At 33.1% G+C, this 15028-nt stretch overlaps 1 protein-coding gene across 1 annotated transcript; it reads right to left on the reverse strand.

The window, feature by feature from the left end:
• Nucleotides 1–281: 281 nt before the first annotated feature.
• Nucleotides 282–14973, reverse strand: Wbp2 (WW domain binding protein 2). The gene is made up of 7 exons (XM_085959934.1): nt 14787–14973; nt 8318–8492; nt 6438–6597; nt 4707–4837; nt 3827–4229; nt 2518–2603; nt 282–585 (listed from the first exon to the last, which is right to left on the reverse strand). Exons 1-7 carry the CDS (start codon nt 14840–14842, stop codon nt 538–540), a joined length of 1059 nt encoding a protein of 352 aa, XP_085816060.1. The 5' UTR covers nt 14843–14973; the 3' UTR covers nt 282–537.
• Between the last annotated feature and the right edge of the window lie 55 nt (nt 14974–15028).

A 15028-nucleotide genomic window follows, 5' to 3' on the forward strand; every position in this document is an offset into this window, starting at 1 on the left:
GACATTTGTTATGACATAAAATTGTACCATGACAAAACTGCAGAAACTAAATTTGCATTTTTTAAACGTTATAAAATTATCTGTAGGGATTTATAAAAATAAAAACTGATTTTAAATTCATCTTCAACAGAAAAAAATATTAAAATCTACTCGTAAATTTGCGATGTTTTATTAAAAACGCTATTACCTACTATGTTTATTTTAAAAATAGACTTTTCACCAAACACTTTTACAGTATTAATTTATAAATATTATTATTATATTATTTGAAACAAAATATAACATTGAACAGGATAATAATTTAGAAGCTGCTCATATTAATGTTGCAACAAATTTTAAAACCAACATATCTCATACAACACATAATTAATTTATAATATTACACAAATTCAACTAACAATAATAAATATGTGAAGAATAAGAAAATAAACTACAAATTTAATGACAAAAAATTAAACTTCGTAACGTTTATATCGATTTATTAATCTTTTTTGTTTCCAGGGTGCGAGAAATATTTGAAATAGGATTGTGGATCCTTCATTGGTCCTTCTTGGACATGGACTGCTGATAACTAGGTGGCTGCTCCTATAATGAGAAAGTATTCACTTTCTAAAATGTCAAATATGTTAAGTTATTAAAAAATTCAATTTATTTCAACAATTCCCCATATAAAATATCTATTAATACATCCTCTTTGTGGAACCCATTCTTCGGATAGGAATGAAAATGCCAATTAACGTAACTTAATTGACAAAGTAATGTTTTTACTAATAAAAAAAGACTGCATTCAATACATCAGTGGCGAGAGGTAGAGGTAGGCTGATTAGATTCGACATAAATAGTGCACACTAAACTGTTTTCACCGTACTAAGAAAACAATTTGCAAATGGTGCTGGTTAGTTTTTGAATTCAATTAAACCATGTCTAAACCAAACCGCAATAGTTTTGGTAAACTATGGGCGATCTGACAAAAATAGTGCACACGTTTTCAGTCATACTTATTTGTTTATGTTGAATTAAGAATACATTTATTATTACAGTGGGTCTATTCTATTCTATACTTATCGACAGCTAAAGTGATCAAACTTAGGGTAGGTTACAACACTTACAATAAGATGTTTGTAATTGTTGCAATAAGTACTAAATTGTAACAGCAGCGAGACTGATTGAAAAATATTGTTACCTTTTTAGACATCCATAAATGTCAATAATTTCTTCAATGTGAAATTCACCACAAAGATGGAATAACACCGTTTGTGCAAAATTCATTTGTTACAAATACGTGATGTGATATTTTTATTGTTCAAACAAAACATAAGTAAATTACATTTACTTACTTAATATTAATACTAACAGTTTTCCAGATAAAGTACTTTATGTAGGAAGTGTCATTTTGTTTGAACGCATTCAATTTGACGATATTGTCAAGAACACATTCATTTTCAGGCACTATGTATATGTATAGTATGTATACATTGCTGTATATTTGCCTTTTGCTGAGTGTACATAGTGCTTGAACATGCTGAAAGGCGAAACCCAGGTCGCAATAAACGACTCAAATGGAATAGTACAAAACTTAAATCCACTAGAATTACTTAATATCTGTACAATTATTGAAAATGAATGTGTTCTTGACAATATCGTCGAATTGAATGCGTTCAAACAAAATGACACTTCCTACATAAAGTACTTTATCTGGAAAACTGTTACCTACTTCACAAGTGAAAGTGTAATTTTTATTAGATTATCCTTTAGGAAAATGAAAAGCTACAGTCGGACTTGGTTATTACGAGGAAAATGGGACCGACTGAATTTGCTCGTTATATCAGAGAATAGGTATTTTTAAATGTGCGGTCACATAACACAAAAAGTCGCAATCGAATCAAAAATACACACTTAGAATTTTTCCCCGAAACAAGCATGGCATTCATAAACTACAAAAGAAGTTGTTTATTTTAATGAACGCTGGTAGGTACCTAGTGACTTCACAAACCTTGGATTTTTTACATGCCAACTATATGCGTGTATACTTTTTCAATATTGTCGGCGAAAACACCAATTAGGTAGGTACATAGACACTTAACTAGTGTCATAAACGTAATCCGATTCCGGCGCCATCCGATTTTATTGCTTAGGGTCGAAATGTTTTTAAACGATCAACACATTAACAGTTTTAAGAAAATTTTTGAAGATTTTTAGCTTGGTATACCTGATAAGTAGTTCGTTATAAAAGTGAATAAATGTATGGAGAAAATCATAAACTAAAATGTCAACGCATGGTTCCTCATTACATCAGAGATCTCGCTATATCCGTGATCGTAATAACCGAGCTCGACTGTATTTATATAATACATATTAACCAGTAAATTCAAACTTACCAAAAACGCAGTTAGGAGTAATTTATGTAGGGCATGTCGAAATGTGCAATTCGTTGTGTTATAATAAAACAATATGATAATTATATATTATTGTGTGAAAAATTTAATTACATTTTATTTGTGAAAATATTTGTCTTACATAATATGCTGGTGGGGGCACATACGCCATTTGTGGCTTATTTGGGTCGTAGTAAGCGCTCTGGGCAGCTTCGGCTGCTTTCGCATCTGAATAAAACAATAAATAAAAAGCGAATGAGTCTATTATGTCAATATGAGCTACCGCCATAGGTCAACAATAGTTTGCAACGGAAAAAATTCAGAGATTGATTGCCTTAATTAATAGCATATATCTTCCCTAATATAATATATTTATCAAGAAAGCATTTCACTATGAGGGGGATACTTTTGGAACACTTGCTCATGTCACTCTGCTGACAATATCAGTATCATTAATACGCTCAATGGTAAAAGATTATATATTTATTTCATTCAAATACATCACTCGGTGAAGAAAGATAATAAATTAAAGAAATATTTGTTGTATCAGGTTAATTCACAACTCTCGTTTAGTTGTAAGGTTCGCCATAAATGACGTTCATAACGCACAATTCATGGGTATATTTAATCCGTTAATGGATACTACAATACAATCTTCATTGTCATATAAAATGTATTAGGCCAGTATTTGAAAATCAAAGATCTTTGATAAATACATGTCTTTTTTTGTCTTTCATAAAAGATCTTTTATAAAAAGTAATATGTACCATGAAAGCTTAGTCTATGGTAAAGAGTGTTTCGCGGTGTTGCCAGATTTCAAAATTCAGTATGTGCAATCCAACAATGAATCTACTGCTACATAATAATATTTATCAGCATGTCCCGTCACATACATTCATTACATTTTACGATTCAGTGCAATTGTGTATCATTCAGCTGTAGAGGCCATCTTTATTAACAAGTTAAAAATTATGTACCCACAAATTCAATAATTTCTTTTTGAAGTGAAGCAGGGATTAATTTTAAATAATCCAAAATAAGAAAATGCCATTCTTGTAAAATTTATATTTCTACTGATTTAGAATTACATCCACACACTACTGATGTCAAAATAAAAATGTTACCTATATTGATTCTGATAATAATGAGATGTAAAAATAAGCGAGAAATATTTACGTCATACAATTACTTCACTTCCGTTATGAACATTTATGATAACATAAAAATAATGAATCTGTCTATTTGTAAATTACATAAATGTGCATAAGCAAAGTGTTTAAGCAAAAAAAATGTGTAGAACAGCTACAGTCTTAAACTGCTTTACGGCGAATTATGATTGAATAATAGGTACAAATTAACATACATAATTCATACTCTCAATAGATACGCAAAGCTAAAATAAAAGTACACGATTCTAAGTGACGTGCGAAATCTGAATGATGGTCGTGTACCGTTAAATCCTCCGGAGGGCATAGACGGAGCCGACGCCCCAGGATACGGTTGAGTTTGTGCCACTCCTGGATAACCGGGCTGCGGCCCGCTGAAGCCGCCTTGCTGAGCCGCAGGATACCCTGCCGGGGGAGCTTGGAATCCGGGTTGCTGGCCGTGGTAATCGGAAGCAGCGCCCGGATAGCCCGGGGCCGGAGCTCCCGGATAGCCTGGGGCCGGAGCTCCCTGGTATCCTTGGGGCGAACCCGGGAATCCTTGAGGCGATCCAGGGTATCCTTGAGGCGCTCCCGGGTAACCCTGCGGAGAAGCGAAGCCGCCTTGGTACGGCCCCATGTTTATACCTGGGTACGGAGGCGGGGTACTCGACATGAAGACAGAGTTCGGTGGCGGCTGATCAGGAAAAGCCTATAAAATTACAAGGAATAATCAATGAATAGAATGCATATAATAAAAGACAATAGTACCTACTTCCAATTATTTTAGCAGACGACTATGGTTTTCACGTATCCACTAAAATAATCAATGAGTAATGGATGCATTCACAATGACACAAAATGTCGCTTGGCTAGTGTTGAATTGTTTCATCTAACATACAGACTTTTTCATTCTTATTACAAGATATTTGATCATATAGTAAATTTCTACGAACAAACTAATAACACATTCTTCTTTTTGATTATTATTCATAGTCAGCTTGCTACAAAAAGGACATCACTAACGTTTGTGTAGAACATAACATTATTTATACTGCAAAACTTTCCATTGACTGAATGCATTCAAATAGCAAATATGATGATAATTAGCAATACATAATCAGAAGGGAGATGGTGACAGTTAAGGGGAATGTGTATTTAAAGCATGCAGTAAATAATTGAGGCTTACGTGTACAGGCGGCACCCATCCGTAATATCCTTGAGGTGCGGCCTGGTAAGCCGGAGGTGGAGCAGCGTACCACGGACCTGAGGGGGGAGTGTAGGGAGGGGGAGCATCGTTCTCTCGCATTCCTCGAGTTGCTAATCAAAAACATTAAAAATATTCACTGTTTAGTCATTCAGAGAAGCGAACTAGATTTCCCCAATAAAATACATTTCTACACTGAAAATCAAACAAATCAGGTGATAATTATAGGAAATTGTCATTTTGGCCACTATCTTGGTGTTATTGGTAGGTATCTAATTGCAAAATTTAAAATTTCAACTTCAACTTAGTATTCAAAATCATAAAATACATATCTACCCTGAAAATTAATCAAATCAGATGATAATTAGGTATAGCATTGACATTTTGGCCGCCATCTTAGAATCTTTTTGGCTTCAACAGTAAAATATCAAGTTTAATCCATTGGCGACCAAACACGAGAAATTCTCGTGTTTGAACATGTACATGGTGATGGTTTTTTTCCTGTATATTATTATATTTCTGGTATTAAATGTATTTAGAGATAAGTTCGCTACTGGTGAATATATTGGATAGCAGGGATTCTTACCAACCATTATAAATATTGGATTTTAAAAATATCATACAAAAAAAATAGTACAGCATTTTAAGTATGAAGGTCGAAAAATTGTAGCATTTATGAAAAACTATTGATAAATTCAAAATTATAGATTTTAGTGTAAGTAAAATTATAATGTAATTCATTGTCTTCATTTCTATTACCATGCATTTTCCTCAAAATCTTATCTTTATACTTAACATAATATTGTTCCACAAACGTGGCTTGCTTTCTTCTTCCAATTCTATGAACGTTAATATATCATAATTAAACATGTTATGTCATGCACATGTATTGGGCGTGTACAGGGCTCTATCTAGGGGCCCGGGCTCAGGGGAGGCCTGATGTGGTGGGTCGACGAGATAAGTGAGATAATCACACATGAATTCGCTCTAATACTTCTAGAATATGAACATATTAAAATATGTGGTTGTGGAAAGCAACTTTTGGTTATTGTGTGTCGATAATCGACCACCCCATAATTCAGGTGGATGTATTCAATGCAATGACATTAATATGGACGAATCATCTGGAAAAGAAAATGACACTCACTTTATTGTCGGGTCTGTCGAATGGCATAATCTGTTCTAACGCCATTACAATAAAGGTGATATTGCTATAAATTCCTGATGCTTTTTGTTGGGTCTGCCGAATGGTTCGGTTCGAACGGGTTCGCTCAAATGAACATTGACATTAGAAACACTGCTCTAACGCCATTACAATAAAGGTCATATTGCTATAAATTCCCGATGAGTGATATCGCATAATGATATTGCGTGTCGTCTACCTATGCATGCGAATACGCCAATTTACTTGCTAGCTACTGTATTAAGTGCGTCGTCCATTAATAATGTCATTGATTCAATGATACAAAAATACACTGAACACCTTTAATTTTAAAATTAAGTTATACTAGTTAAACTTAATTTTTCGGAAAACACTACCGAAGAGTGTCACACTGCCTTTAGCATAAGCGATAAGGAGAGTCTGCCAAAGATCCTGGCCAGGGGGCCACTTTGATAGGGACCCATATGCTCTGCTGAAGAGCGATAATAGTAATCAATCTAAAAATAATAATAATAATTATGTATGTAATACATATTATGTATTGATCTTACCCATGTGCGCTGCTTTTAACATAGCCTGTCCAAATTCAATAGCACCTCCAGACTTGAAAGTCAGTTTGAATTTGGTTTCTCCGATCCAATTGCCGTTCGGTTGAGCCCTAACTTTTCCTTTGATATAATTTGCTCCAAACATCGGCTGTTCCACTCCAACCTATAAGTATAAGGTTATGAATCGTCTTGTTCAATTCAATTAATTTATTCACCTTGATTCAGTGATGCCAACCGTACTATAATTATAGTACAATACTATAATTTTAATTCCGCGAAAAATGTTAAATACTATAATTGTACGCCAAATATACCAAAATACTATAATTTTAAATGATTCAAGACGAAAAATGTTCCTGTACTATATATTTTTTAGAAATACTATAATTTTTACGCCTTCGTACTATAATCAGCATAGAAAAAAATGGCAACACTGCCTTGATTATAATAATAAATGTAGGTATAAGCATATTGAATTGTCTATGTATAAATTAAATCATCATTGCATACTTCATAACAGCAGACAGTTTTGGAATTATTCATTGGCAACTTGTTTGCTAATGGTATACCTAATTATATTGTGATCATTAAAAATGATAAAACAGACAAATTCAATTAGGCAGTAATAACATAAAATAAAATCAACACTATCACAGCTATAGCTATGTGTTACTTTGTCGGTATGTGTTCTATCTTCTCATATATTATACATTGCTCATGATGCTTCAAATACATTATAATCACGTTATGTGCTGTCACAGAAAGATACAGATAAGGGAAAAGTATGTATTGTCGTTTTTCTTGGTATTTAAAATGTTGATGCTCCCATCCCGTAGCACATTTTGGTCCTTTAAACGAACATTGTCAGTTGGCAAAATTTGCCGAAATCGCCAGAGCAACAATGAGGTCACCTCACGCATACTGCGCTAAATCGGTAACCGCATGATTCGATAAACGTTTTTTATTATTATCGACTCATGTCAAAATCGCGTGATCCTTTGTTTTCAGTGGTTTTCTCTGTGGATTTTCTATTAAATTATTATCTATTTATGGCGTTTACATCTATTATCTATGGTCTGCAGGTTCAAAATATTATCTATGGATGCAATATCGCAAGTAATTTTAACATACGCACACGTAAAAACTGTTAAAATTAATTGAAATTAGCATGAGTTGGCACTCTCTATCATTGAATTTATAGAGATAGTGATCATTCAAAATATTCCTCGGAATGACGAATCTAAATGTGTCGCTGTACCAGCATGTGACAGTACGTGACGTGATCATAATGTAATTGCAGCATAACTTTCACTGGTGCTTGTTATCGTACTTGGTTGATAATCAATATATTCTTCCTCTGTCTTTCTTTTGACGTTTTATTCCAAAGCCAATTTCAAGAGATAATATTGTATTGAAGTGTACCATTAGGTGTATGATTGCAAATGCTGCTTTAATTGTGTCAAAAAGCGGTCTGTTTAGCTGACAGCGTATGATAAAAATGCATGTGAGTTGATATGAGTGGGGAATCCCTCAAAACACCACATTATATAAGTTATTGCCAATCACTCCATGTATACAGGCCAAATTTCGGTGTGAAACCAAAACACCGGGTTGGAAATAAGGAATATTTCTCACATTTAGTAAAAGAGGCCAATATACCGGAACCCTGATAATATTGACAGGGACAATAGGCAATGTTTAAAAACATCATGGCTTCTAGCGAAACTCAATTTTGTGTCTCTGGCTACAATAATTGACACAATAATTAAAATTATCACTTTCCCTCTTTTTACTTGAGTAATATTTCGATACACTTGGTGCGGGGTCCAGAATTAGTCAGTGAATTAAGTATTATTTCGAACAATATCTTATAATGTACTAACATCACTCAGGGAGACAAATGGAAAGCTGAAGGATCGCATGGGTTCCGAAGAGCTTTTGGAGTTGAAGATCATCCGGTGAGTGGTGAGGTACATCCTTCCCGTCTTGGTACCTCGGAAGTCAGCCGATTCCTGACCACCAAATTCCACCGACACATGATCGGAAAAGAGGAGAATACTAAAAACAACAAATTAGGCTATTAAAAATAATAGAACTGAACATACTTACATCACTATAACATAATATTATAATGTATTACAAAACTACTTTTTACGCAGATCTCTTGAGGAAAAGGCTAATAAACATCAACAGGAAGAGGTCCAGATCCACACAAGAGTGTACAGCCATTAAAACAAAAGTTATTCTATTTTAGGGCTCAATTTACTGAGAGTACACCGCAGAGAAACATCAGATTTTTTTATTCAATACTTGAAAGCATCTAAGCGACACTTTTTGAGCATAGACAATCATTGAAAAATTGCTATTATATGGCTAAATCGCTATTATAAGCGTAGACAATAAGTACAAATATAAAAATCTCTTACAATGAATAAAATTCAAACATTTTCAATTACCTAATAAAATTCGCCGTTTTCAAAAATCAGTATAGCATATTAGAGTTCGCCAATGCATTTTATAAAATTTAAATAATTATAAAGTAACCTTGGACACAAAGACGCTCGTGCTTTTTTATACGTGAAAGCTTCGTATAAAAATGCTCTAAATAGGTAGGTAAATATGCGAAAATAAGGAACATTTTTCAAAATAACGTTATAGATAACAATATTTTTTATATAAAATTTAGCCGTGTTAACTAAACGATATTGTTATTATTTCAGATAATTCCGACTCAAATTTAATCAATAAAATAAGAAATACGAGTGAAAATGGCTTGAATGGCTTTTATTTACTCTTTGATTAGTGATTTATATGCCCATTGGTCAAAAGTGTCTTCGTATTCGACCAATTGTCGATCATTCATTCTACTGAAGATTTTACATTGCCCAAAATAGATCAATTACGTTATTGATTTTATCCTCTCTCGCGCATATCCAAAATATTACGTATATACGTAAAATGATTTTATATAATGCAAAGAAGATTATAGTTATATATTAGCTTTAGTTTACAGCATTTAGCTAATGATATCGAATAAGCTGTTACGTATTATTATTTATTTTTAACCTTAATTCTAGACATTTTAGTTTACTCACATTTTACTTACAAGACCGTTTGGTCTATCTGGAAGAAATCATCCATAGTTCACTCTTAGTGGCTGTGAGCTGCTCAGACTGTACTATGGGACTCATTACACGTTCATTATTATAGCTTTGTTTAGAGGTAGGCCGCGTAATTTCAAACAAAAATCGACATTTATGGTCGGACCGAAAAGTTGTGACGTCACAAATTTATCGAAAGAAATGTCAGCTGAAGGCGTGCATTTTATGGCCTTGTCATTAGGTTACTTTATAATTATTTAAATTTTATGAAATGCATTGGCGAACTCTATTATGCTATACTGATTTTTGAAAACGGCGAATTTTATTAATTTAAAATGTTTGAATTTTATACATTGTAAATGATTTTTATATTTGTACTTATTGTCTACGCTTATAATAGCGTTTTTGCCATATAATAGCGGTTTTTTCCAAGATTGTCTATGCTCAAAAAATCTCGCTTAGATGCTTTCAAGTATTGAAACAGGAAATCTGACGTTTATCCAGGGTGTACGGTCGTAATATAGAGCCTATTTTAGTTATGAACAATTTTTTACTGTCTTAAAAATCATTAATGTTTTGAGACACAATCATTGTATAATAAACTATTCCTCCTTTAATTCAACAAATAATTCACAAGATTTGTTATTCTTTATTGAACAGACATAATTTAAAAACACGTCAGAGGAATATAATATATTGTAACCACTAGAAAAAACCTTTTTGAAAAAAATATTCTGCTGGGTGTATTATTTTCAAAAGGATTTATTCTAGTGGTTATATATTTCTCTGACGTCTATTCAAATTATGTATGTACAATCATTGTAATATAATGTAACATAAATCAATATCCAACTGTAGTGGGACAACAGAAGATATGGTGTACTGATACTATTTATTCCTCTGCGCAAGTAGGGTAAGAGCTACAATTATTGGCCAGTTAAGGATTTTTTCAACTTTTTTAATTTTTTGTGGACACATCATTAGGAAGGTGAAATAAAAAAATATTATTTGTGAAATTGTTTATTTCTTTATAATAATCAATTATAAGAACATTTAAAAAAAAATATTTTAGATCATAAAAAAAATAATCAAAAAAGGGCAGAAATCTACAATTATTTGCCACTTTTTTCAATTATTGGCCACCAAAAGATGCTATTATTGGCCACCCCAAAATTGCTGTAATAACATTATTTAAACAAAAATTAAAAACAGTTTATGTAATATTATGATCACACATCATTATTAAGTGTTCAATCAAGTACTTAATGCAACTTTATCGTCATTTTAGTAGACATACGTAACATATTACTTACAAATACAAAGAACACATTGAGTTACAGTGAGAGAGGCACCTACCTACCTAATAGAAGTTAACAAACATCTTGACGTAGCATAGAGGATAAATGAGAATCATTCAAGTTTTCCCAAAGTCGAAACAGCATACAAAACTTTTCAGTAGAGGATTTTTGCGGAAGGAATTTTAGTTTTGAATTTTAGCCTGCTTCTTGGTATTTCAAATCTTCTTGTTACTGAACGCAAAGACTCTTCACTATGGTCTTTCATATACTCTATTGCTTCTTTTATTTTTCCGTTCTTGACTATATTTCATTAGTTTATTTTGATGCATTTTTATTCTGGAACAATCAAGAAAAAAGTTTCTGTTATCGGCCATCAAAACTACAATTATGGGCCAGGTGGCCAACATTTATCTACGAATGTCGGAGAAATATAATAAAAACAAAGATAATTAATAATACTGTTAACACACTATTCAACTAATAAAAATAAATGTAATACTTTACTAATTAGTCACATATTCTATTATTAGCCGGGCCGGCCGATAAAGGAAAATCGACGTATTTTGGAATCAGTTATTGGCCACCATCATAATATACCTACCCACCTGTTTTTTCCAAAATATATGTCTAATGATGTATACATAAATCAAATACATAGATACTTGTCAATTGGATTAGCATTTTGTATGATATTAAATGTTAACATACCTTTTAACAGAAGTCATGTCCTTGTACAATTTACAACAAATCCCACTTATTTCACGGTTTCGCTCGAACTGTCAGATACAAATGCGGTTTTGAGGTTATTTTATAATGCTAAAAGTAACAGTTATCTGTTTTACCAACGGAGGAACAATTGACGAGATTTCTTAATAAGTTAACAGATGGCAATGTTGATTTAATATCTTAAAAAACTAGAATTTATCTGCAAGTGGCCAATAATTAAAGCTGACCCATAATAGTAGCTCTTACCCTATATGGGATTAATTTGTATTTGTCTATGGACCCTATGACTTGTTCCTGTTACATCGGATTGTCTCGCTCGCCCTCATCTCACTTTTTCTTGTTACCCGTCCGAAAGGCATGTTAACTATGACAACAAAGTTTCTGGCCAGTATAATACCCCGTTTAGACGTGAATGGATTTACTGCTGACAGAACGTATTATCGCGGCCATAACAAAACAAATGCATGTGTAGACACTCATTATCGTACAAATTGCAAGATTGCATGCATGAAAAATGCATGATTAAAAAAGTTGAGAAGCTTCTGAATTTTCACGCGACAATTGGACTGTGCGATATCTGCGCCTGCGCAGTAGAATGATAGTAACGAACCTGCCGGTAAAAAACGAAATACACCATGCAGAAACTCATTTTGAGGTTAACCCATTTTCACGACCTGTCAAATAGTACCATACAATGACAACATCGTGTCTCGCTTACTCTTGAAGAATGAAATTGGTGAGACAGTCAGTACTTTCACGTATAAACAGTTATTATCGCGATAGTTTCAAATACACACTATTGGTGCAAGTAAATCCATGCACGTGTACAGGTGCTATAAAACAGCAATGAATGAAGTATTTTTTTCAAAATGCTAATAAATTTGAAAACTATTTAGGGACTCAATTAATCATGATTAGTTTATGCTGTAATTCTTTTATCTCTAATATAAACAATAAAATTCCTTATCTTCATAATCAGCCAACTGCTAACAGGAGACTCCATGCTATCTTTGTGGTATATGTTCATTATATAATACAATATAAATATGAAATTTATTATTTGTACACTGAAAGTTAACAATGTACACTGAAAGTTCAATGAGTTGGCTACCCTAATTACATACCATTACAAGGAAATTAATTAAGGTCGCAATCAGAGGATCAATAAATCAAATCAAAGAATTAAGGAAATAACAAATTGTGTGTGATGTCATCATCGCAAAAATAATAATTTTTGAAACATATCTGAATAGAAAATACCCGAGAGATAAACCTTGAGGAGGGCAGCTGGTTCGATAAATAGTAAGAGCTTCCGTTCACTATGACGATCGGCCGTTGCAACACGTCGCAACGGCTGGTGGGTCAGCTAACAAATAGATGTTTTCAACATGAGTGATCGATTCTCACCCCGTACAACTTCATGCGTACCTTATCTCAGTTTATTGCTTCTGCAACACTACCCTCACTTTATCCCACGGACTGCATGTGGGTATGCGCACCAACCATTCGTTACGACATATTGCAGCGGCTGGCTGTCGTAGTGGGCACAAGCTCTTAGTAAACGCACATCAATGGAATCAAGAATCTTGAAGAGGTCTTCATCCAACACTTGGTTAGTGATAATAGATAATGATTATATTAATAAAACACAATCTGTAGTACTAGTTTCACTCATTTACCAGTTAACACCATAAGCGAAGATAATGATTATAGTTTTAAGAAGCAATTTTATTAATATTTCAAAGAATAATATCAATATCCTATCATAGATTTATACGTTTTCATCAATCATAGAAAGAATAACAATCAATTTTTATATTTTGTTTTCTTAGCATTATACCCCGTTTAGTAAGAAAATGTATAGAGAAACATGTATTTTCCTGCAGTTGGCAAGATTGCATGCACGAATCAAACAAGGTTGGAAGGTTCTGAATTGTGCTGATTTTCAACGCGCAAGTAAGATCTCCAATACATCCGGTCAAATTATTACCAAATTAAGTAATTCCATGCACGTGTACAGGCGTTATTACAACCAGACAATGTCGATCTTGGCTTCTCTTAACGTTTTCCTTCATCCAGGTTTTTAAATTTTGAGCATAAAAAATCTTTAAATCCTACCCTAAATGTCAATTCACCTTGTGAGAGGTGGATGGTAGGTAGATCAGCTATTCATTCGCCATCTGGCTTCTTCTAATACCATGCTTGGTCTGTTCTATATACTTAAATGAGCTACCCATTATACTTATGGGAGCCAAATTTCATCGTTTGCACGATGTGGTGGCATTCGTATAGCTTATTGCATCTCTGTCAGTAACGATCCCGAGATAATATGAATATGCAGAGCTTTCCATCTCAAATGGAGTTTTCATTCTTTGCATGCTCTTGGTCAAGTAAGCACCAGGTTTTTCGAGCCATAGCTGACAACTGGTCTTTTGTACGTTTCAAGTGTCAGTAGGTTTGGTGTTTTGGAACATATTAAAAGACATTTAAAATCTAATCAATTTATGTTTTGCAATATTCCATTTGAGTAGGTACATAAAAGACATCTATTGGCCATCTTTCTTTTGTTTTATAGATTACTCTCATAGTCGATAGATGAAACGGGCAAACAAAACTTTTTCAGAAGTGTTCTTGGCATAAACATAAATCTCACAAATATTCTGTTCCAAGACAAAATATAGTATTTTCCTACTTACATCATCCGGACAATGAATTCGCCCACATATCATTAAGGAGGAATTTATGAGTACTCGAGCTAAATTTACACTTATTCTGGAATGTTAGTAGCCTAAAATTATCATTTATTTTTCATTTTAGTGACCATCAACGATGTAACAAATTTTAATAATATATAATACTTACATCATTATTTCTGACTAAATAGTACCGAACATAAATAGTCAATTATTGAACGAATATTTTGCAATTAATAAACGATGCTAACACGCAAAATTTCATAAACATTTACCTTATGGCTTATTGGATGGTAGGAAAGTAATCCCGCTTTCACTGCCTACTTAAAAACTCTGCTCATGGTGCCTGGGCTTACTACCATTTTACATTTTGTTCTCATGGGATATTTTTTTAATTTTCTATTCTACAATTTATTGCATTTAATTGAGGTCGCCATGGTATAATAATGGTCATTAAAGATAAACACGGATTAGTCATTGTGAGTCAACATCACAACAATTTCATTATAATATATTACAAAATGTGTACATTACCATTCTCCGGAGTGTATAAGCACGCCATTATCTGCATGAGCAGTATTTAGCGACATGATTGTATTCCTCAAATATCAACAATATCGTAAAAAGACAGTTACAATAAAATTAATGATCAAGAACTGCGAAATACAATGGCTGCAATTACGTCAAAATCTCTTGCGCCGTCAAAAATAATCCATAGACTAACTACGAACTTGCGAAGAACGAGTGTTTATTTAAAACTTGCCAGTATGTAATAT

This window comes from Rhyacophila brunnea, unplaced genomic scaffold (assembly GCF_057557595.1).
Source record: "Rhyacophila brunnea isolate RB1 unplaced genomic scaffold, BYU_Rbru_1.0 scaffold_9, whole genome shotgun sequence".
Classification (NCBI taxonomy): domain Eukaryota; kingdom Metazoa; phylum Arthropoda; class Insecta; order Trichoptera; family Rhyacophilidae; genus Rhyacophila; species Rhyacophila brunnea.

Coding starts and splice junctions, on each gene's coding strand:
- Wbp2 (XM_085959934.1), bottom strand. CDS start 14,842: ATGTCGCTAAATACTGCTCATGCAGATAATGGCGTGCTTATACACTCC. Junction 8,493..14,786: donor CTTATACACTCCGGAGAATG/GTAATGTACACA, acceptor TGTTGTTTTTAG/TATTCTCCTCTTTTCCGATC. Junction 2,604..3,826: donor GCCCTCCGGAGGATTTAACG/GTACACGACCAT, acceptor TGTTTTATTCAG/ATGCGAAAGCAGCCGAAGCT.